Genomic DNA, 24333 nt, shown 5'->3' on the forward strand with positions numbered 1-24333 from the left:
GCTAATGGTCCTGTTACGGCCCAGTTTTTGGACAAACTTTTCTTTTCAGTATTTACCTTAAATTGCAGCTAGGAGCAATCTAAGGATTTCTCCTTGTAGAGCTCTAGAATGATGAGTATACAAAGGCCACTAGTGACCAGGTTAGAGTTTATTTGCCTTAAGGAAGAATGTCACATATAAATTTTGGGTCCATAGATAAAAAATTCCCTAGGTTTTTAGGGGGCCAGTATCCCTAGTTTTTTTTGCATTAGAATTTTTTGGCCTGGGAACTTGCGGGTATTAGATACAAGTCATTCTGAGAAACAAAGTTTTGCTTGTGTTTTTGAGAAAACCAATACTTCTTTGTGCATTAATCTAAATAGAAAAACCATCAACAAAAGAAGGCTTTCAAAGAATGCCAAATAGCTAAAATAAGTCTAAGATAATTAGACAAAAATTCAAATTTTGGTTCAACCTGAAAAAGAGCAGAAATCACTGTCAATAAGTGGAAAAAGCCCAAAATGAAAAGAAATTACCAAGACTCCCCAAAAAGCAACTTTTTGTTTTTTACCCTAACATTATTTTGTAGACTGAAATGTATATCAGCTTTTATAGTTTGTAACAAACACAGTTGAGTCAAAACAATAATCAACTTGAGAAATTATAAACAGCTTTAGGTAAGACCTCAGTACTCAAACAGTGTCTATTCCTGGACAAATACTTCTATTAACATGAATCTTTCATCAACATGGACAAAACATTCCTAATTTAATATGATGTATGTAATTTTTGATATTCAAGGTTGGCTGATAATAAAGCTGCACAGTCATGATGTCATCAGGCTGATATTTGGCATGAATTTCACGGCTGATGGGAGCAGGGACACAGCTTGGGTTTTGAGTTTGGAGATGGGTTGTTAAGAATGTTCTAAGAAAATTGTCCAGTGTGTCTACAAATTTAGACACATATACTAAATTAAACTAAAAACATAAAAGAAAATTTGATGGGTTGGCACTGTGCACAGACACCTTGCAATATTGGGGAGGGGGATCCCACCCTCTCTCCTGAGCTACACCCCTGGATAGGAAAGGTGCATTTCATGGTCATTTTAAGTAGTTCAAGTAGTTTTTAAGCAGTAAAGTAGTTCAAGAATTTATTTTTAATTCAAAAAAGTAATCAAAGATTTGTTGCTCCCAATCAGTCAATACACGCTCAAGAATTCTAACTGTAAGACAGCCTAGAACTCAAAATCTTATGACAGGTCAATCTGTCTTTTTTGTTGTCTTCTCAAATATGAATACAAAACAACGACATTTTAATTTAAATAAGGAACTTAGATAAAATCTTCAATTATCTTTCACAAAGAGACCTAACAACTAGACTATCATGTCTTATTTGGCAGTGACTGCTTTATAGTTTTTGCTTTTCCTAATCAGTCATTTAGTACATGCTAGAAAATTTATAACAGTATGATAGCCAAGAGCTCAAAGCTCTATTAAAGTTCAATGTGCTTTTTGTAAGCTCTTTTTAAAAATGAATACACAAGAGCATGTTAATATCATCAAAAGTGCCTTTTGTGTGCTCTTGTCAAATATGACAGCACAAAAAGTATGTAAATATGATCAAAAGATTTTAGTTGCACCTGTACACAGGAATTCATTAGCTGACTTATAGACTGTCAGATGTCTCCCAAGAGTGGCTGCTTTTCTTTGTGGGAATAAGTTAAATTCCCCTTGATAACTCCTCTGGCATGGCCATACAAGTTTGAGCTTCAGGTCCTATTTTTTCTGTAAGTCATTAAAATTGTGCTTGTGTTAGTTAGAAAGTTTTTTCATTTGATCATTTTTCAGAGTCTTTACAGGCTTTTTTATCTTTCTTTGTAAGTCCCATGGCGTTTTATTTTCAAATATATTGCTTGATTAGGCTCCGATAAAACGGAAAAACTCGTCTTCACTTCCCGATTTTTGACATTCCAGCCCATTTTTGGCATCTTTTTTGTGCCGTAATAAAAACGGAAAAATGTAACGGCAGTTACACTCTACACAACTCATTTTTCTGGTTTTCTCTCCCAGTTTCCCAGAAAACGCCGAATGTAGACGCGGCTTAACTTCTGAATTCCTGTTTATGGAATGTGATGAAAATAAAAAATGAAATAATTACGAAAATGAAATCACAATCTTGTGGAACTGATGAAGTGTCGTTAAAAATAGTTACATTAACTAAAAAAATTGTCATCCCTATTTTAGCATATTTAATAAATGTGTCACATAGGGAACTTTCCCAGAAAGGCTTCAAGTGGCATGTGTATTACCCCTTCATAAAGGAAAGTCAAAAAATGACCCGAGCAATTACCGGCCTATATCCATTCTGCCTTTTTTTCCAAAACTTTTGTGAAAGTGGTTTATAAAAGAATATATAATTACCTCCAGGTGCAGGATATACTTTACAAAACGTAGTTTGGTTTTCGGAAAGGACTTTCAACGGATCTTGCCTTTTTAAAACTGGTGGATTGGGTGAATGATTCATTTGATAATGGCCTAATACCGGCAGCATTATTGTTAGACATTAATAATGCATTTGATACTATTGATCATGACAAACTACTTCAGATTCTCAAATGAATAGGGATACATAACGTACCTTTAAAATAGTTTCATTCGTATTTTAGTAATAGAGCTCAAGTTCTGCATAATGTAAACCTAACATCCGAACGCCATTTTATACCCCGTGGAGTGCCACAAAGGTCAATACTGGGACCCCTACTTGTTCTTATTTATGTTGACCAAGGAAAAAAAATTGTCTGAAGCCAACATAATACTTTTTGCAGACGATATACTTCTTTTTGTTGCATGTGAAAATCTACCTTCTTTGTATACAAAAATGGAATAGCTCTCACTGAATTTGACTCATGGGCTGATTCGAAATCTTTAACACTGAATTAAAGTAAGAAAAACTATGTATTTTTTTCTAGAATATCGTTAATTCAAACTGATCTAAAATTAAAAGTAGCTGATAGTATTATAAATAGAGGAAAAACCAGTAGATATTTTGGATTTGTAGTTGATAAGAATCTTTCGTGGAAGGAACATGCAACATTAGTCGGAAATAAACTTTTAAGGTCCCTTGGAGTCATCCGTAGCCTTAAATTTTGTTTTAAATAATTTGTGAGACCACACTGGCTGATCATGATAAAACATAAAATCGCGAAGAAAGGAAGAAACCGGGGACAATTAAAAGCCAATGAAAAAATTGAAAAATTATGCAAATATTTCGGTCAAGACCGCCGCTTGACCATCCTCAGTGCAGAATAAAACTGATATAAATATAAAATCAATACCTTAAAATAAAAACACAAAGCTAAAATTGACAACCCATTCTTAGTAACGTTGAAAGGGTAACAGATTAAAAAACATAAGTCTAAATGGCATTTCACAATTTCATTTTACGTAAATCACTCTTAAAGGCTAATCGTTTTCCAGTTTGATTATTATTGGAGATTCTATTTGATTGCACTATATAATTTTGTGGATGTACGTAAAAACGATCAGAATTAATGATTTCGTCATAAATGGGACTTAAAAAAGTTTCTCCAGTGTCTCTATTGAGAGCTACCTTTTGGTGAATGTGCCTTTTCATTTCAACTGCCTCCCAGAAAACTTGCGTGAGACTTTTAACAAGGGCAACAATGGAGGTTTCGTCAAACAAAATGAAATGGTGTGGACTTCCATACATATGTTCCCCCAAGACGGAATCAAAAACTTCAGGCCTGTGGTGTAACCTCATGGCCTTGTCGATTCAGAACCTATGTTCAGATAACCTCTCCTCCAATTGCTGTTGGGTTCTATCAACATAAAAACAGCCTCAAGAACAATGACTTCTATAAACACCACTACCCAGAATGGGGCTGGTTTTATCTTCGACGTTGTTGAAAAAATTTGGTATAATAATTGAATTCTTAAAAGCAACATTAAGTTTATGTTTTTTAAGGATTCTTTTCAATTTGTCGCTCAATTTTGGAATGTAGCGTAGAACAGTGAAAAGTTTCTTATCATCCACCAATGTTACTCAGTACTCTGTTACAATGTTACTTTTTATTCAGTTACCCTTTCACCGTTACGAAGAAAGGGTCGTCCTCAGCCTCAAGAACAATGACTTCTATAAACACCACTACCCAGAATGGGGCTGGTTTTATCTTCGACGTTGTTGAAAAAATTTTGTATAATATTTGAATTCTTAAAGGCAACATTAAGTTTATGTTTTTTAAGGATTCTTTTCAATTTGTCACTCAATTTTGGAATGTAGCGTAGAACAGTGAAAAGTTTCTTATCATCCACCAAAGTTACTCAGTACTCTGTTACTTTTTATTCAGTTACCCTGTCACCGTTACGAAGAACGGGTCGTCCAATTTTAGCTTTGTGTTTTTATTTTAAGGTTTGGTTTCTGTATTTTTATCAGTTTTATTCTGCACTGAGGGTTGTCAAGCGGAGGTCTTGACCGAAATATTTCCATAATTTTTCAATTTTTTCACTGGCTGTTAATTGTCCTCATTTTCTCCCTTTCTTCAAGATTTTATGTTTTAAATTTTGTTTCCCGAACAAAATCCTGAAAATGATTTATCATTCTATTTTTCATCCCCATATGTCTTACGGGTGCTCCATATGGGGAAGTAACTTCATTTCTTGTTGTAAAAGAGTTCAAATCATCAGAAATAAGGTAGTTCTGATTATATCACCTGTTCATCATACAGATGATATCAGTCTTCATTTCAAATTTACCAAGATATTTGATGTATCCAAGACTCGAGATTTCCAGATTGCAAATTTTTGTTTCAAGTTTTTAAATAACCTCCTTCCATCTTCATTTCAAAATCTGTCTAAATTAAATCAAGATTTGCACACTTACGACAAACGACAGTTTTGTGACATAGTCCAAGAAGCACCCTCTACGCAAAGAACTTCTTTTTTAATTAGATTTTTTGCACCGTTTATTCAGAATTCCCCCCCCCCTTAGACACCCGGAATTCAAACAATCTTATATCCTTTAAGCGAGCAGCGAAGGGTCAAAACAGAAAAAGTGTTTAGTGTTGTCCTCCTTCAGGTTTTTTTTTTCTCTCCATTTTTATTTTCTCTTTTTTCTCGTTCCCAATTGCCTTCTCTTTCTGCTTCTTTTTTACCTTTAAAGTTAAAAACATAGGTTGATTTGTTTACTGCTTTACTTTTCTCTTCTTTTTTCTTCTTGATACATTTATTTAATTTGTTGTTTCTGTTTATTTTTAACTAATATTAGTTAATATCCTGCCCTAGCCAAGCATATTTTTATGTGCTTTCCTTGCAGGAATGTTTTTTAAGTTATGAATTTTGTTTTTTGAATAAAGATAACTGAAAACTGAAACTCTGTTTTGGATGTGGGTGGCCTGAAAACAAGGCTCCTGGTTTTGAGTGCCGTGTTCAACGGGTGAATGTCTCCTCCGAACCCATGATCAACCTTGCTATTCTGGCGCGTTATAATTTTGAGGAATCCATGTCTAACACGCGTGGAACCTGTTCGATGAAAACCGTTTATAGTTTTGCTGGGTTGAACACGGAGAGCCTGGAAACAAATTATGTCTAATACCTGAAAACACAACTAAAATGTTGGCTGTGTAAACAAGGATTCCACTGCAATTGTATTAATGGTACTCCTCAGGGTCTTTGGAAGGTACTGCCATGGCATAAAAAGTACTTCTACTAATAACAACTCACCACAACATCAAGCCGCCCACCCCAAATGGCATCCTTATGACATCCTCCCATCCCAACCGTGAATGACCTGCTTTCTGTTTAGCTCTAGCCGGTTGTCCGAAAAGGACAACCTTCAGAAATCCGTCATCATTAATTCGCAGATCATGCCCAAGCCATCTCTACCTTTCTCTCTACCTCCCCAAAGTACTGCCTCCCAAAAAATTTGACACATGTTATTTGAGCCCCAAAGTTTTCCTTTGGCTTAAATGTGAGTCAAAGGTAATTTTTTTCCATAGCTAGTTCGTCTCCACTGACTTCTAGTATGTGAGAAAAAGGCATCTTGTATGGGATGCAACTACAAAAAAATTGTCTCGTCTCTGAATGTTCATTTTCAATGGTTCATGATCATCTAGTATGGTAATAGCACTTTCAAACTATCCATTTTCTTGACAAATGGGATGGAAAACTGGAACTAGTCAAAAAGTGCATTTTTTTTCGAAATATATGTGCACGAGTTTATCGGTTACCCCTACCAAAGCTTCCTGTTTTTCTTCTATTGTTAAGCATGCACCCTTCAGACAATTTGTCATTTGATAATAATTTGTAGGGTACTAATTTCCTATATGATTTTTAATTTGCAGTTGGAAGGTTAAATAGGGAGAAATTGTGCATACCGTAAATTGGAAGTTACAAATGACTTTTGTTTGTGGGATAGGGGGACAAAATCTCAGATAATCTTATTAGAAAGTTCAAAAAATCCAAAAGTTCAGAATTTTAGGGTTGTCGAGCCCAAAATTACCCACTTCCTTTGTTCGTCCCAAAACTGATAAAAATATGAAAACCAAACCTTAAAATAAAAACACAAAGCTAAAATTGGACGACCCTTTCTTAGTAACGGCGAAAGCGTAACTGAATAAAAATTATCGGTCCTTTTGAACTAAACACTATTTTAACTAAACTTTAATTCCTTTCCATTAGAAAAACGGTGTAAACTTAAAATTGGGCTATCGAGAAGGAAAAATGTTAAGAAAACAATTCTCACCTCAAAATGTGCCGAAAAATTTTGGTTAACACATTTGAATATGCTTCAACCAAATTTACCTCCGCCCTCTAATGTGCAAATAAATGGCCCAAAGTACATAATTACCTTGTTTTTCTTTGTTTCTTGGTTTCTTCAGTGTTGATATTCAATAGACGGAAAATCAGTTTGAAATAAGAGTGACGCGGGACAAAATGCATGTGAATATATACTTTTGGCTATATATTTGCACATTAGGCAGGTGTTGGAAAAAAGTTAAAGAACATTCACATTGTGAAAACTATAAATATTCTGCATATTATGAACAAGAATTGTTTTCGTAACGTATTTTCTTCTTAATATTCCCAGTTCCATCCTTAAAAAAATAAATTACAATCTATTGGTTTTCAAGAACACTTCCGGTTTAATTAATTCCCGGAACCATCTCCCAATTAATACCTGAAAATGGTGTTTAACAACAAAATAAAGAGAGGGTAGGGAACAAAATATACCTTTCAAGTTTTAGGAGAGGGATAAATTTGCCATTTTAATTTTTTCATTGAATACACAAAAAGGAGTTTTCAATAAAAATATCCCAACAAATATTTTTTTATTTTGATTTTGCAAAATAATTTTTCTTTTGTATTGCTTATTCCATGAATAAAGTCATGGTGAAATCCTCAGTCAGTATAGTTTTAATATTTTAATCGTTGAGTTGGTCTTTACTTCGTTGTCGAGTGCGTACGTGACCTCAAGAAACAACAGTACAAAATGTACGATTGGACCAATGAACAAATCAAAACAAGATGCAATCTTTACTTAACCCTAATTCTTGTGATATCCTTTGGATCAATCTCAGGGGGATTTGCCTTCCTTTCAGATTTCCTTAAAGAAGATTTTGTCACTTTCTATTCTGAGTCTCATTTTGAAAAAGAAAGTCCTTTCTTTTTGGGCATAACGATATCCACGTTGCTAAATTCTAACAATTTTTCCTTAAATTTTGAATTTTTTATACGGACATAAAATACATTTTAAATCAAAATTTTAAAGGCAAATTAAAAGATTAATAATTAGATTATATTTATTATATATTTATCTGTTATATAAATATTTATCTTAAAAATAAATGTTTAGCAATATTTTGACTACAGTTTCTTTAAAATAAGTAGATTCGCTAACATTATAACTTCTCCTAAGCCCTCAGAAGTTAGGTTGCAGAGACATTCCATCCCGAGTCTTCCGGTGGGGAATCCAACTGCGAGGCCTTAAAGTGATGGAGAGGTGGAAATAACATCATTATTAATTGCTAGGCAAACACGTAGAGGGTGCCATTAAGCTGGGAACTTGCTGGTCAAATAAATCCTCAAGAAACATCCATGATAATGCCAAGTATAAGTATTGCAAATCTAATTTGGCTCTCCCGTTAGGAAAGGTGATGGAGATGAAAAGTTGACAAGGCTTCCTAGATAGTTCAGTCTCCTTGAAGATCGGATCGCGGAACGTCCGATCAACTGAAGTAGATGCATCCAAAATACTAGTTGCAAATGAGAGGCAGAAGCATGGAGTCGACTTTTTATGTTTGGGTTAAATTCGAATCCCCGATTCTGGTGTATCAACTATTATTAGCTCATTAAATGAACCATATTACTTTTATTATTCAGGAGTTGATGACTACTCTGGTCAACCTTGAGTCGGTTTTCTCCCTTATGATGCTGCACATCCTGCTCTTATTGAATGGGATCTAATATCTCCGAGACTTGTTTTCGTAGAGTTTAGAGGGTAAAAGACTAATTTTACAGTCACCTCTGCGTACCCCCCGACCTTAAATGTGACGGTTGAGGCAAAGTGTACGTTTTATAATGGCCTGAAACGAATTCTTGCACAAAATCCGTCCCAGGAATCCCTTGTTGTTGCTAAAGATTGGAATGCAAGAGTTGAACCAAAATGATGTTGTACTCAAATAACGGAGCTGCCAAAGTTCAGATAGATTTTGTACTTGTCAAGTCTAGATTCAAAAGTTCTGTGCTGGATTCTCGCCCATATCTTGGTGCTAACTTAGGCTCCAAGTCCGGTTCTGATCACAACCTAATAATTACTAGAATTCAGACCAGGTATCCACCAGGTGTAGAAACTCGTATACCCCTTAGGATAAATGGAACCAAGACTATGGAACCCTGGAACCAAGACCAAGACAACGTGAATGATGAAGAAAACGTCGAAGAACTTCTCTATAGTTCTGTAGAAGATATATAAGAGCAATTTGCTGCAGTAATGCTGGAGTCAGCGACAGAAGTCCTTAGTAAGAAAAAAAACAAAAAGAAACTGCTGGATCAGTGAAGGAACCATTCACTTAGCCAACAACTGTCTAGCGTCTTGCTCTAAGATAGAGCGTAAGAAGCGTAGAGCAGAAGTTAAGAAATGTTACAGAATAGAATGGCATAACTACTGGAAAGAAATGACAGACTCCTTGGAAGCCACGTCTAAGGCACAAGACACCCGTAAGCTTTATCAATTGCTGAAACAGGCCACTTGGAGAAACCAACAAGTCTCTAAGATCATTCGCCTGAGAGACAGGCATGTGATAACGGACCTATCAGTGAAAGTATCAAGATGGCAGGAACTTTTTCAAAAACTCTTTAATTCGTCACATCATCCGCAGATAACCCCAAGTCCTCCTCAAGTGGTCTTTCGAGCACCTTATTATAAATTTAGCCTTGAACCCTCCCGATATTGATTTTTTTTAAATCGTTCACTGAAGAGCCAAAAGTCTTCGGGTAAAGTCAGTTTGCCTCCAGAAGTATATAAAACTGCTGATGAGATTTTCGCTGCTCAACTCAAACCACTGATTGACCAAATCTGGACCGAAAAAATTTCTCAAAGAACTGGAAAGTTTCATTCCTTCTTCCTTTAATAAAAAAGGATGACCAATCAGAATGTAAGAATTTCCATAGAATCGCTCTCACTCATATTGCAGCAAAGTCGTTTGCCATTCGTATCCTCAATATATTTAAACAGGCCCAAGAAGTGGGAATGAGAGTAGAACAAGCTGCCTTTCGAATCGGAGGTTATTGTATCAAGCAAATTTTCATCCTTATGCTGCTGCTGCTACAGCAATGCCATAGATTTGATTTACCGCTGATCCTTATCTTCATCTGTTTCATAGCAGCATTCAATTCAGTTGAGCGAGATATGATCTGGCGTATCCTAGAAGGAGATGGAATGTCTTCAAATTTTTTAGATCTTACGAAAGCATACTATGAGGGCATGCAGGTGAGGTTACAGGCTTATGGTGAAGAATCAGAAAATTTCGCCTTACACTCAGGAGTAAAACAAGACTATGTCCTATCCCCATCCTTTTCAATTACGTAATTGACTGAATTATATAGAGAGTTTTCAGCACAGATGATGGAGGAATGGTTGGAAAAGGTGTTCTGGTCACTGACATAGATTATGCTGATGATTTTGCCGTCGCTGAGGATGATCTACTAAAAGCCCAAATGATGATGGACAAAGTTCAATATTACTCTGCAATGGTTGGATTAAGAATTAACCCAAGAAAGACCAAATTGATGTATGCCAATTCCCAAGGTTTCCTCATATATATTATTAGATGGCAACAGTATTGAACAAGTTAAATAATTTGTCACCTCGGATCCCTTGTGGATTCAGAGGGAGGATCTGATCATGAAATTGAAAGTCGCATTCGCCTACCCTCTGCCAGTTTATCGTCGCTCAATAAATCACTGTGGAAGTGTCGAAGTATAAGCCTCACTACGGAAATTAGAGTCTACGAGGTAATCGTCAGAAGTACACTCCTATATGGATGTGAAACAAACGTTGTCAACGCTCAAAATAGTAGTAAATTGGATGTCTTTGATCACAATTGTTTTCATCATATTCTACGTGCCCAGTACCAAGAACGAGGATCTTACGAAGACATCTGTGAGCGCTGTAAACAACAGTACCCAGTCTCGGAAATTGTAAAGAGACGACGGCTCCTATGGTTGGGCCATTGTCTATACCATTAAGACTACATATGCAGCTCGAAGTAACATTGTAACTTCCGTCATTAAGGCCGTCCTGTTCTCGTGCCTACTTTATTGACAGATGATGGTTGCCAGGAATAGGCACATAAGCGGCGGGTTTGGCCTCTCTTGCACCCAGGACAAAATCTAAATAAGCCCCCCCCCTCTCCCGAAAATTTTGGAATTTTGTTTATTAGAAAATAAAATTTATTCATTCAAAAAATTACCAGCTCAAGACAGAGCCAAATTTGGAAATTTGTATGACTAAAGGTAGTGAGTATTGGGCAACTCGCTTATTTCCTATAGAAGGATTCAGTTCTCATTTGGCATTTGACCTATGAACACCTATATGAGTTTTCAGCCGGATTAAATTTAGAATAAATTACAGTGGATTGTAATGACCGTGAGTTTCGCAAAAAATGAAATAATAAATTGATATTTATGGACAATTTTACCATTGGATATTTTGACTCACTCATATAAGGTGCTGTATTATCGTACTGTTTTTTTAACTTGATTTAATAATCTAAATATAATTCAATTTTACTAATAAGCGAGCAGAAGAGGGGGGTTTCTTGTCGCAAGGGCCGTTGTACCTGCCGGGAGTGTGACTCCTTTAAACTGCGGGGATCAGGTAGCAAAAAACTACGCTTCCTTTGCCTATTGGTATTTGGTTCTTATGATATGCGCATCCGCAAGCTGTACAGTGAATAATGGACTTGTATTTTTGCCAGTTTTATATTTTCTTGCAATATAACCGTGGTAATGGAGTGAATGAAACGAAATACTGAAGTTCGGAAAGGAGTTTTTTTGGACTTTCCGAGTGTAATCGAAGCTAAAAAAAAAAACTCTATGTTGCGGCCGTACCTGGGACTGAGTTTCCGAGAAGACAGGGGCCGAAGGCTTCGGTAAATCATCTGAATGATATGTTAAGCATATTCGTGAAATTTGACGATGAAGACATAGACCTAATGACGTTTGTAATTCGTTTTCCAAACGAAGTACATGTCATCCCTTCTTTGGTTTATTCTAGTTCGACTGCAAAGTTAAATAGAATGGAACGCTTAGCACTTAGTCATAGATATGTCACTAGTTACACCCAGCTTTTCGCTAATCAATTTAACGATGCTATCTTCAACTTTCTTGTTAGGCTCTTTTGCAGGTAAACCATTCACAATAAGGTTCAGATGGCGATCTTTTACGTCGATAAGTAATAGCTGTTTTTCCAGGGCCTGGTACTTGTCGGCATACTCGTCGATAATTTTCTCAAAGTTATTAAGCCTCACATCTCGGTCGGCAGCCTCCGTTCTCAGCGACGCGATCTCAGAAGTAATTCCGTCAAGCTTATTATTTAATTCTGTCTGCGTAGCAATAATAGAATCTAGTTTTCCGCTCAAAACTTTTCTGAACTCGTCGAACGATTTTTGCGTAACATTAGCCATGATAAATCTCGATTATAAATCCGCTTCGGGAGGATTGGGGATTAGCAGTTCATTCGAAATAGCATCAAAAGGGACTTACTGGCAAGGGGGGTGTCGATATTTTTCTACAATATTTTTTAAAATAAGTAAGATATTTTCTACAGCTGTGTAGATTATTTTTCCAGGAACCCAGACAGGGTAGGAACAGAGTTACGAGATGCCGTCATTATTATATCGACAAGGGGGGGGGGGGGGTCCGTTACCTTCCAAGGAGATAGCTAGAGATTTTATTGGTGACCCGAGTTGGGTGCACCTTTGGCCTTAGAATTTGGCCATTTGACCGTTCGATCACATTATTATACTGTGGGGCAGGGTATATTGTAAATTGGGTATTAACAAACCCTATATTTTCAGAACTGTTGTGGTAAGCTTGGGCTTCCCATTATAATATTTGGTGCCATCAGGGGCTTTCCTCTTCAGTAAGCTGTGTAGCACCATTTTTGCACCAATAAGTGGTGACACTCATACCTTACCACACGAATACTAGCGGCAGCAAGAAAGGTCCTATTGGTAAACCTGATAGTAAAAGAATTTCGTGTTTCGAAGAGACAAGTTGAATTAGCCTGCATAGTAGCCTATTGTGGTTACACATAAAAAAATCACGAAGAGAAAAAAATTATCTGGGCTGTGCCTAGTTAGACAATAATAAGAAATAAATTTAGTAATCAATATATCCCGCGAAAAATTAACTTGTAAGACAAGGGAGGCTGCGCCCCCAAGTAAAATCGGCAAATTAAAACGCAACAATTTTCACGACAAGACAAGAAGGAACATTGGTAAACAGAATTTTCATTTAAAACGAAGAAGTATTTTGACGTTAAGTAAACCTTGAAGTAATGGCGGAAAAACGGAAGATTCATACAAGGTCAGAAAAGGGACAAGAATTGAAAGAATTGGATATGAATTCGAAAAAAAAACTACCGCGGTAAACTAAAAATTGCATTCAGACCCACAATTGTATGGGTCTCCCGCTGGAAATACCCTAAGAAAAACACCATCAGATAGAACCAAATTTCACTCAGGGGTGAAATAGACAATTCTGACACGTGTGAAGGGGGAAATTTCAAAACAAAATTGGTAATAGGACGATCTCCGTTACGAACCGTGGAAGGAAAAAAAAAAATTACGGCAGATTCTGAAAGAATCACTCCCAAAAATAGAAAATATAGTTATAGGGTGAACAGACTCAGAAAACGAATTAAGAGGATATAAAGACGGAAAGAATCCGAGTAGGCCGAGTAGCAGGAGTAGTAGAAGCTCAAATTCCAGCAGGGGATCGCGAAAAAGTAGTCATGTAGATATGACACAACACATATTAAAGTTATTAAAGTTAATGGAAGAAGATAGAAAAGAGAGAGAGAGAGATAAAATAGCCAGGGAACGAAAAGAGGAGGAAGATAGAAAGAAAGAGAGAGAGAGAATAGCCAAATAACGAAAAGAGGAGGAAGATAGAAAAGAGAGAGAGATAGAAAAGAAAGAGAGGATAGCTAGAGAGCAGAGAGAAGAGAATATAAGAATAGCCAGAGAACGAAAGGAGGAGGAAGATAGAGAAGAAAGAGAAAAAGATAGAGTAGCCAAAGTAAAAAAGGAGGAGGCAGATAGAGAGGAAAGAAAACACATACTGAAAATGATTGCAGGGCGAAATTCCCAAGAGCCTCAGAAATCGTCTACAGTTGAGGTAATGCAGGCAGTAAAACCTTCAACCAATGAAAGAAAATGAAGATGTACATTTGTACATTTACAATTTTGAAAACATGGCGGAATCAAGTGGATGGCCGAGAGAAAACTGGGGGACATCAATACGACCCTTCCTTAACTACAAAGCACAAACTGCTTTTAAGGCATTACAGATGCGCTACTCAAGAGATTTTAATAGACTAAAACGAGCCATTTTTGAAAAGTTTCAAATCTCCCTCGAGAACTTTCAAAGAAGGTTTAGAAGCGAAAGAAAACCAGACAACGAAAATTACAAAGAAATCGGATACAAATTAAAAGATTTGTGTTTGAAATGGCTAGAGTTAGAAACTTATAGAATGTTAGAGGACCCGGAAGAAATAAAAGATAAAAGAAATAGTAGATAAAACAGCGATGGAACGGTTCTTAGAAAATACCTATCCAAATATGAGTATGTACTTAAAAGAAAGAAACTCACAAACAATTGAAGAAATGTCCGAATTAGCAGACAGGCACACTAAAATTAGGAGGGAGACATTCCCACCAAGAACAAGGCTAGGAGGTAGTAGTAGGACAGAATAACCTTACTCAATAAATAAAAATAATGTTAGCCAGATTTTACTTACTTACTTTTACTTTCGGCGGGAACCAGACGATGAACTGTCCTGCCCGGCACCAAAGGATCTCGGGATGACTTCCGACGACCACTTGGACCTGTCGGCTTCAGCTTCTCCGATGATCTTCAGCCAGTCTTTGTCCCATCTCCGACCGTGTCTCCTGAATCCTCCCCACGGTTCCAGGTTCTCCTTGAATTTTTGCCACAGGTTCTTCTTTCGTCCTCCTGATTTACGTTTCCAGGATGGGACTGGTTTGCAGACAAGGACGTCTTGACATATCGTGCCTTTGGGATGGCACAATGTGTGACCGAGGAGCTTCAGGCAACGTCTTTTAATGATAAGCAATAGCCCTTCTAATCGGCCACATTGACTCCTTACTTCACTATTGGAAATCCTGTCCCATCTCTTAATCCGGAGGATGCAGCGAAGCAGCGGTGGTCGAACACGTCCAAAGTTCTCGCGTCTTCAGCCTTGATTGGCCATGTCTCGCAAGCATACAGTAGTACTGCTCGAACAGTTGCACCACACATTCTGACTTTTGTTTTGGTTGAGATGTCCCGTCTTGTCCATAATGCTTTTTTCAGACTAGTAAAAACTCCCCAGGCTTTTGCTATGCGGGCAGAGATATCCCTTTCAGCTCCGCCATCTGGTGTTATGATAGAGCCAAGATACTTGAATTCCTCGACGATTTCTACTGGCTCACCTTAGAGGGTAACTTGGCAAGGAGCAGGTTGGTTGAGAGCCAATACTTTAGTCTTTGCGCCGCTGATGGCCAGTCCGATGCGCTTTCAGACCACATAGGTATCGTCGATCATGCCTTGTAAGCTGTCGGTGGTAGTTTCCAGCTCAGCAACGTCGTCTGCGAAGTCCAGATCTGTCAGGGGCTGGAGGGAACCAGCTATTTATCCGAAGACTATTCCGCTGTGGTTTCTCATTGCATTATACATAATCCAGTCTATCGCGTAGTTGAATAATATAGGCGAAAGGGGGCATCCCTGCTTTACCCCAAACTCCACTGGAAACTTAGGGGTGTCATTGCCGGAAACACGGACGCAAGTCTCAGTGTTCTTATACGCACTTCGGAGTATTTCAATTTGCTCCTGTGGCGCACCGTCTTCAGCCATAATTCTCCATAGCTCCTCTCTGATGAGAGAGTCGAAGGCAGCTACAAAGTCAATAAAGTCAATGAGAAGGGATAGACGAAACCTGCTGTATTGCTGAAGGATGAGGTGAATCGTCAATATCTGTTCTGGACAGCCTCTGCCTGGTCTGAAGCCTGCTTGTTCAGGACGGGTTAACTTGTGACGTGCGTCTTTGAATCGATTCAAAAGAATGACGCAGAAGATCTTCATGGCATGGTTGATCAGGGAGATACCTCTATAGTTTCCGCAAATGGCCTTATCTCCTTTTTTATATAGCGGAACGAGGACTGATACTTTCCAGTCTTTTGGGAAGGTCTTCGTCGTCCACACCTGGACAAACAGGTCGGTTAGCCGGCGTAGTAGAGTTGGTGAGGACTTGAACATTGCAGAAGGGATCCCATCCTCTCCAGGAGTTTTATTATTTTTCATGCACTTCAGCGCTTTTTGTACGTCCGTAATACTTGGCGGATCGAGGTTTATTGCGTAGGGCTCTCTAGCAGCACTCGAGAAGGCAGGTAGATCGCACGGGGGTTTGACAGGGTTCAGTAGCTCAGAAAAATGCTCTCGCCAGCGTTCTTTGCGTTCTTTTTCTGTTCGGATGAGTTTTCCGGACTTATCTTTCAGTGTGTCAACCGTTACAGGAGCTTTTCCTGTCACTTCTTTCAGGAGTTTGAACATTTTCCTGCTTTTGTGGCTCCTGGACGCTTGTTCCAACTCATTCGCCAGATCTGACCAGTACTGTTCTCTGTCCCGTTTCAGTGACTGTTTAACTGCTTTGCGGGCTACTTTTAAGGGTTCTTTTGCACCTCCCACGAGGGGTCGCTTCTTCTCAACTAGTTCTATGGTGTGGTCAGAGATCCAGGCTCGCTGTTTTCGATTTGTGTGGCCAAGCACCTCCTCAGCTACGTCCTGTGTTGTAATTTTTATCTGCGCCCATTCTTTATCGACGAGTGAGAGACGATTCAAGGCTTCAAACCGCTTGTTTAGCTTTAACTCGAAGTCGGCTTTGTTTTCCGGGCATCTTAGTTTCGAAACATCGAAGCGCTTCCCTGCCTACTAACGCGGTGACGGACTTTGCAAGTGAGGAGATAGTGGTCGAATCCATTTAAAGATCCTGTGTCTGCTCCTCTGTATACCCGGGCATCTGTGCAGGAGCTCCTCCATCTTCTGCTGACCAAGATGTGGTCGATCTGGGCTGTTGTTTCGCCGTTGTTAGAATGTCATGTAACGAGGTGGAGTCTCTTGTGCTCAAAGAGAGTGTTTGTGACGCATAGGTTGTTGTATCTGGCTAACTGTAAGAGCCTTTCTCCATTGATGCATCTGTCACCAACGGTGTGGCGGTCAATAACTGCTGCTGTGTCGGGGTGTACTCTGCCAAGCCGGGCGTTCCAGTCTCCAGCTGCAAAGAGCATGTCACGCCTTGGTGTCTTGTCGATGATTCTTTGTAGGTCATAATAAAAGGCATCTTTGACCAAGTCACTACTGTCCCTTATCGGAGCGTACACGGCGATTATGGTTATGTGGCTAATGTGGCCTCTCAGTCTGATCATGACGATCCTTGGTGACACTGGCTCCCAAGCGGTGACGCATGATGCAGTAGGACCGTCTATTAGGAATCCAACTCTTTGCTGGCTGGAACCATCATTGGGACCCGAGTTGTAGAACTGGAATGAGTTAGATTCGGAAACGGTCAACTTTTTGGACAGAACATCATTAAGTCTCGTTTCTGACAGACAACAAATGTTGATTTTATACTTCTGCAGCTCCCTTGCAAGGAGCAGTTGCGTGGATTCCAGCTTGCAGCTGCGAACATTCCACGCGCCAATATTCAGATGTTTTCTTGATCGGGCTGCTTGTATACTTGTGGGGCCAGGCACCAGCCTGACCTGGTCCGCGTTGGCTACCGCGAACGCCGTAATAGTACTATCTCTGCATTTGATCTTCAATATCCATTGGTGTTTCATGGGAATTGGCTTGACCAAAGGCTCCCCAGACCCTTGGCGCCCCGTTACGTTAGCCATTGTATTTGTCGGGCTAGGCTACTAATAGAATGTTACACCACTCCACCGCTATGAGGTGCAACTTAGGGCTCTCCTCCCGGCTTGCTAGGGATGGGGCGTGAATCCTCGCTCCGAGGCTCCAACCATAGCTTGTGAGCACTCGTGCTTATCAGGCCCTGATTCCCACCTAGGAGGTCGGGAGGTTGGAGTTAGCCAGATATGGCAAAGACAAACAGAATTAACGTATTGCCATTGTAACTCCGTCGGCCACTATAGCACCAATTGCCCAAATAAAGACGTTAGAACATATGACCAAAAACAGGAACAGTGTGATATTACCTGTTTTAACTGTAATAAACGTGGACATTATGCCTCAGATTGCCGCAGCGCGAACAAAAATGACGATAATAACTATAGAACAAGGGACGATGGGCCCAAGGGAAAACAGGACAATCCAAGAAACGATCGATATCACAAAGATCGATCCCGAGAGAATGGGAAAAAGTTTCAGACATATAAGAGAACTGCATGGGTTAGAAGCCCGGAAAATATGAAAACTTGCGCATTTGCAGAATCACAAAAAGTAGGTGGTGAACTAAATGGTAAATCGGTAGAAATAGCTATCGGTTCCTGCAGTGACCAAACCTATGTACGGAAACATTTAATAAAGAAAATTGACATAACTATGAAAATAAAGTGGCAGCGCTATGCTGCTATGGAGCAAAACAAATGACCGATGGCTCAGGTCATAATAGAAATAAAGTGTAGCGATAAAAGATTTCTTGGATAGCGCCGCTTATAGCGCTGGAGATTGTGGTGCTGCTCTCAATTAATGGGAGAAAATTGAATATGTAGACATATAAATGTGGTCTCTTTTTTCTCGAGCTATCTGGAGATCAGATTCCTTTGGGAGCATTTACCTTGGAGACTTACAAACTAATTAGCAATTACCAGACTAGGCACAGCCATATAAATGAAGTAAACACAGATAAAAAAGACTATATATTTATTGAAATTATATACTTAATTGCACAGAAATAGGTCACGTCTATGACAATAACTGAGACCAAAATACAATAAATTCGCCTGAATCTCTCTAGGTCTGATGCACTAATCGTTTCAGATCTGACTTAAGATTAAAAAATTAAAAGGCACATTTACCCCACTACCAAACGCAGTTCTTTCGTCCTGCGCTGTAAGGATTGCTCGCCATTGGATCGAGTGGACCAAGGATATAAATCTTTCGTCCAATAATTTCTTTTAAATATTCCTGATGATTCAGGCGTTCACAAAGTTTTTTTTTGCCGTTTAAACTTCCTTAGAAATATCGTACGTAGCATTTTTTGCTACTAATTATCTTAGCGAAATTCGAACGACTAGCGTCGTTGTCTGACTGAAGCTAGAAATGTAATTTCTCTTTTTGCTGATTAAGAATTTAGACTCTTGGAAGCGGTATTTGAACTCAATTAAGGGACGTTTAATTTCTGCCCGAATCATCTTTAGAAGGAAAGAATCTTATATTTTAAATATATGGTATTCTACTGCTGGTGCACATCACCTTTCCCATCAAATAATGACGTTCCGTCATTAGTAACTGCTCATTAGGAGTGCTCAACATTTGTTAATTATTTTTCTCATTTTATTCTACATCCCTATCTAAAATTCATCTACCGGAATAATATTTTTTTGGTTCTAGGTTAGCTACTATATTAAAGATTTTTTTTTCTATATCTAACACTGATTACTTTTACATTTACAATAAGTTTGGGACTATTATACTTTTACATTATTTTTTTTTTTGATTTTGCTTTCTATATGACTAACTACATACTGTTTACATAACGTTAAATGAAAAGCATGATAATATTACACCTAATTATACTTGTGGTACATATATGAATTATTTATAATTTACAATATTTGGTTCATCATATTCACTGATGACATTAAAACACTGTCACTATTAGTATTTTTGAATTTTCAAAGTTATTAGGAAGTAACACATGTAGCTTCGCATCTATTCATCACCTTCTGAGTCCTTAGTGTACTACACCCTTCTGTTGTAAATTGCTGTCCTTCACTCCTTTTGTCCTGGCAAAAATTTCGAAGCACTTACGTTATGGTTTCTTCATGGAACAGTTCGAGTCTAGTTGTCTTTACACGGTAAGTTTTCCCTAATAGTCAACTGGGAAATGACCGTTAAATATCGTTCTAATAGTCAACTGGGAAATGATTCTTCCCACTACAGGTGTTAGTGTTTTTCTTCTCAGCATATCATTTTTAGGATTTTTGAGGCACATAGAGAATGTATTCTCGAGTAAAATTGTTCATTTGTGCCTTTTGAAACGGATTGTCGTCATATTATAGTGACTCTCTTAATATATTGTCTTTCAATTCAAATTCAAACATCTTCAAATATCGTTTGACTTCTAATATCGTTTATCTTGTACTGCTCGAAGGGGTTCTCACAATTAAACTTCAAATTGTCTCTAACTTCAGTTTCAAATATCTTCAAATGTCTTTAAGTATCTTTCAACTTCAAATATCGTTAAATATCGTTTATCTTGTTCTGATCGATGGGGTTCTCAGAATTAAGTGATTATATAGCTCGTTAAAGCACTTGATACTGAGGTTCGAATATAGTGTTACCTGATACGTAATGTGGTTCATTGTCGAAGAAAAGACGAACGAAGGTAACTGTTGTTTTCGTAGACGAAGTTGGGATGATAGTTACCTGGAGTTATGGGGAGTACTCTTCGTTGGTTGAGATATGAGGAAAATATATATTACTGGGTCGTATCTGTAATAGGCAGCTCATTGTAATGCTCAATAACCAATTTGTCATTTACGTCCTGTAATAAAAATAGCGAGGCAGAATCAAGATTTATCTAAATTGAGCACTCTTAGTAAAAATAAGTCACTCATTAGTTTTGCACATCATTTTATAAGTGATGAGACAGGATTAAATACACTAATACACTAATATTGGGATTAACAATGAAAATATAAGTTCTAGAGTTCTTCAAAGTTGTTTTTATAACGAAAATATCGATACTAAATAAACATAATTTATCCTACATTATTTAGTTTGAGGTCTACTTTTACAATATTTTTCATGCCTGCATTGTTCACGCACGTCCGTGCTGTTTAAGAAATGTATGTTGCAGCGTCATCACCACACGGTTTTACGCAAACAGTACTACAATGAGGGAACAAGACATAACAAGGACAAGTGGGGACCTCTATACCCACTCGTTTTCTGATGTCTTCCCTATTTCTTGGCTTAGACGTTCTCGTGGGGTTCCAGGTTTAACCTCAGTTGAAATGCAGAGGTGTTCTTCTTTGTTTCCCCGTGTTCTTCTCTTGGATTTTCCGTAATTATGAGTCAACATTGGTGCCTCGTATTTGCCTTTCGAATATGGTCATTAAATGCAGGATTCCAATCTTGCCTCCCTAGATTCCAGCTAATGCTTGGCAAAGGATATAAGTGTAACGGACCATTGACATCAATATCTTTTTAGAATTCTATTGTTTGAGCAAATCCTTCAGAACTAAATAAATAAATATGATATATTAAGGTCTTATTAGAATCTGTTAAGCGAGAAATACCTTCACATTAATAGGGAATTCCTTGTGGGTTTTACTTAGTCGCCATTGGACATACACAGGGTTTCAATCCATATATCTTAACTGATTAAATGGTTTTAAAATTTTACATATTATTATTGAGATATAATTTCACATCCGCCGTGAAATTCTACATATAAACGTACCAATAGGTTGTTTGGTTATAGTTACCAATAGTTGGCTATTAGTACATATATTACTCGAGTAAGAAACACATGAATGAGCAATGTGTAGGCTTAAATAATTATAATCTGCACTAATAGAAAATATTTCATATAATTAGACGCTTATGTACTGGTAGTTTTTTTTTTTGATTTTATGAGTCTGCCCGATATAGGGATATGGCCTGCTGAATTGCATAGTTTAAAAATCAAAATTATTTTAAAAACAACCCACCCTTCAAACTAGTCGTCTTTACTTTAGCTAATAAAAACAAATTCGCTCTATCAAAATATACTGAAAACTGGCGGGAATTTGTACGGGTATAATGGGGGTGAAGAAATATAGGTTTCAAGAGGAAATTTTTTTAGTATTCACTATATCAGAATTGGGTAATTTAATGTACATGTTGCTCAGATAAATTTCGCATGAACTTAAAAAAGGGAGAAACAGGAAAAATTTTTTTTACAAAAATAAACGTTTTTCACTAAATGACGCACAGTCTTTTTAAGTTAAACATAAACCTTAGTCTAACTTAAATAAATTATCAGGTTCTAATTGGTTTATTTGAGATAATTGAATTTTAATTAATAACTTATTGAGAGATTATATTTTAATAAATAATTAAAGTAAAAATTGAGTACGAATTGATTATTAGAATACTTAAATAAGAATTTGACTGATATTTTAAGCAAGAAAAATGAATAAAACGGCAAGTAAAAAGGATGACTAAACACTAAAAGACTTAAAAATAGAGCAAAACGCGATTCAGATCAAGTTCTAGCTATGACTAGGGTCAGATTATCGAATTTTTAAGTCAAGTTAGGCATATTTGATTTACTTTTGATTAATTTTCTTCATAGTTAAAAATTTTTTTTTTCCAATCTTCACGTGGAAGGCAATTTCAGTAGGGATTCTACGTCTTAGAAAATTCTTATGCCCATTGTAGAGAGGAGATTTCGCCTCGACTTAATCCATGTATAAGATCATTAGTAAAGATATCACTGTCATCACCTTGCAGTCTTCTTATTGGTAGAAATTAAACGATAAGTAAATTTTTTTTTTTTGATGACATCAATCTTTGTTCGTACCTGGGTCGATTTTTCATAGAAAATCTGAGGGGACCTGAGTCAGTATAGGTAAGATATAACGTGACTGATTTGCTAAAATATGTCACAAAAATTAGAGCACAAGATATGTCATTGATAAACCAATGAAATTAAAGAACATTTTTGTCACAGAACGATAGAACGGTGATCTGTCTTTTATTGTATGTGTCATATGTATAAACTAATAAAATTAAATTTTTCGCCAAAAAGCTAAAGAAATAAATGTCTCTGTTTGTCTTTGGAAGTAATGTTTAACACAGAGCCGTAGGACAGCATACGTAATTGATATAATATAATGAAATTAAAAAGCTTTTCTCTCTTTTTTTTTTGTCTCGGAGCTATAAAAAAATAAATTCTCTGTTTCTCTTTCAAAGCATTCTGATTCAAAAAACGAAAACTTAGCTCACTGAAGTTTCTATTCAACCTTTAAGTATTGTTTTGACTGGCCCTGATTGGCGTAAAAATACATAATTTCTTACACTTGAAGGACTGAGAAATATCCCTTCCTACGGTCGTTTAAACAAAAAAACTACAAAAAAAAAACAAGGGCCTTTAGTTCCGCCCCGGGCTTCCCACAAGACGTGGTCCAACGCCACTTGTCGTTCTCAGTCGTCCACGAGCTTCCTACTTTGGGCCTTTCTCTCTGATCACCAATGTTTTGACATCACTCGTATTATTATTATTATTTTTTTTTCATTAATATTGACTTGGTTAACTTTACTTGCACACTGTTAAATTTATTATGGTGTTAAATTTATTATATTTGAAATTTGTCTTTACGTTAAATAGGGATATTTCCATCTGTCAGGTTTTTTAACCGTTCTACCTGACTGTGTCGTGATTTTCTCCGCTATTTATTGCGGTTTTTTCTTTTTCAGGTTTTATAGCAAAAAAATGTCAAAATTTGTCTATTGTTTTTTTCAAAAATTATTTACCTTTTAATTTCGTTTGTTTCCCGTGTGCGGCTGCTGAGGTCGGCCTTGATTTCCCTATTTCTTTAGCTACTATTTGGTCTGATTCGCCTTCAGACTCTTCGGAACTAGTTTCCGACGAATCCAGATTAGAACTTTTAGAGGTGGCACTTTTTGTGGTATCACCTGCCATTCCTTCGTAAATTTCTACTCCCCTAGAAGTAGAAGGTTTATTCCCTAAGTCCTCGCTTTGAGTTCTAAACTCGGGGGATTTGAAAGATTCTTGAGAGCTTTGGGAGGAATCAAGAGTTTTTGCAGGGTTCCTCCATTGTTTGAATGCCATGTCCTCAGGAGGATGGGGCATTTTTTGCACTAGGGTTTCCCTCCATGAAGTCCACTGTTTAGGTTTGGCCTTGGACACAGTTATTTCATGATATTGACCTTGCTGGTCATCCGTTGGAGTTTTATTCCCGGGCAATGTACTTTGACTCGTTTTTATAGGAAAATTTATTAAATCCATAGCTTCTCGCAGGTTTGTTTTAGTTAAAGCTTTGGGAGGAGTTTTCTTCACAGTAATACCGGGGGTTTCTACAGCTCTGTTTAATTCTTCCTGTAAAGACAGGGGCCTTTCTGCTGGTGTTGCAGGGGAAACCATATCGTCTGGAAATTTTTTTGGGGGGACATTGGGTCGAGATTCTATCGGGGAAAAATTGAGTTTTTGGAGATATTGTATAATCTACATCTCCCGCGCTCGCCGATGAATAACTTTTTTGAGTTTTTGGCGTTCTTATTCTTACTGGTGTTAGGGATTTTTTCTCTAGGATAACTAGATTTTCAATTACCAAAAATTCTTCAAAGTTTTGTTCATCAC

At 37.5% G+C, this 24333-nt stretch overlaps 1 protein-coding gene across 1 annotated transcript; it reads right to left on the minus strand.

The window, feature by feature from the left end:
- Window positions 1-16876: 16876 nt before the first annotated feature.
- On the minus strand, window positions 16877-17677 carry LOC148947374 (protein CFDP2-like). The gene has a single exon (XM_089095783.1). It carries the CDS (start codon window positions 17675-17677, stop codon window positions 16877-16879), a length of 801 nt encoding a protein of 266 aa, XP_088951909.1.
- Window positions 17678-24333: the final 6656 nt, after the last annotated feature.

The sequence above is a fragment of the Artemia sp. Qi Xiang Cuo genome, chromosome 10 (assembly GCF_049724085.1).
Source record: "Artemia sp. Qi Xiang Cuo chromosome 10, ASM4972408v1, whole genome shotgun sequence".
In the NCBI taxonomy this organism is placed as follows: domain Eukaryota; kingdom Metazoa; phylum Arthropoda; class Branchiopoda; order Anostraca; family Artemiidae; genus Artemia; species Artemia sp. Qi Xiang Cuo.

Excerpts from the sequence above, each read along its gene's own strand:
- LOC148947374 (XM_089095783.1), bottom strand. The coding sequence starts at position 17,677 with ATGGCTAACGTAACGGGGCGCCAAGGGTCTGGGGAGCCTTTGGTCAAG.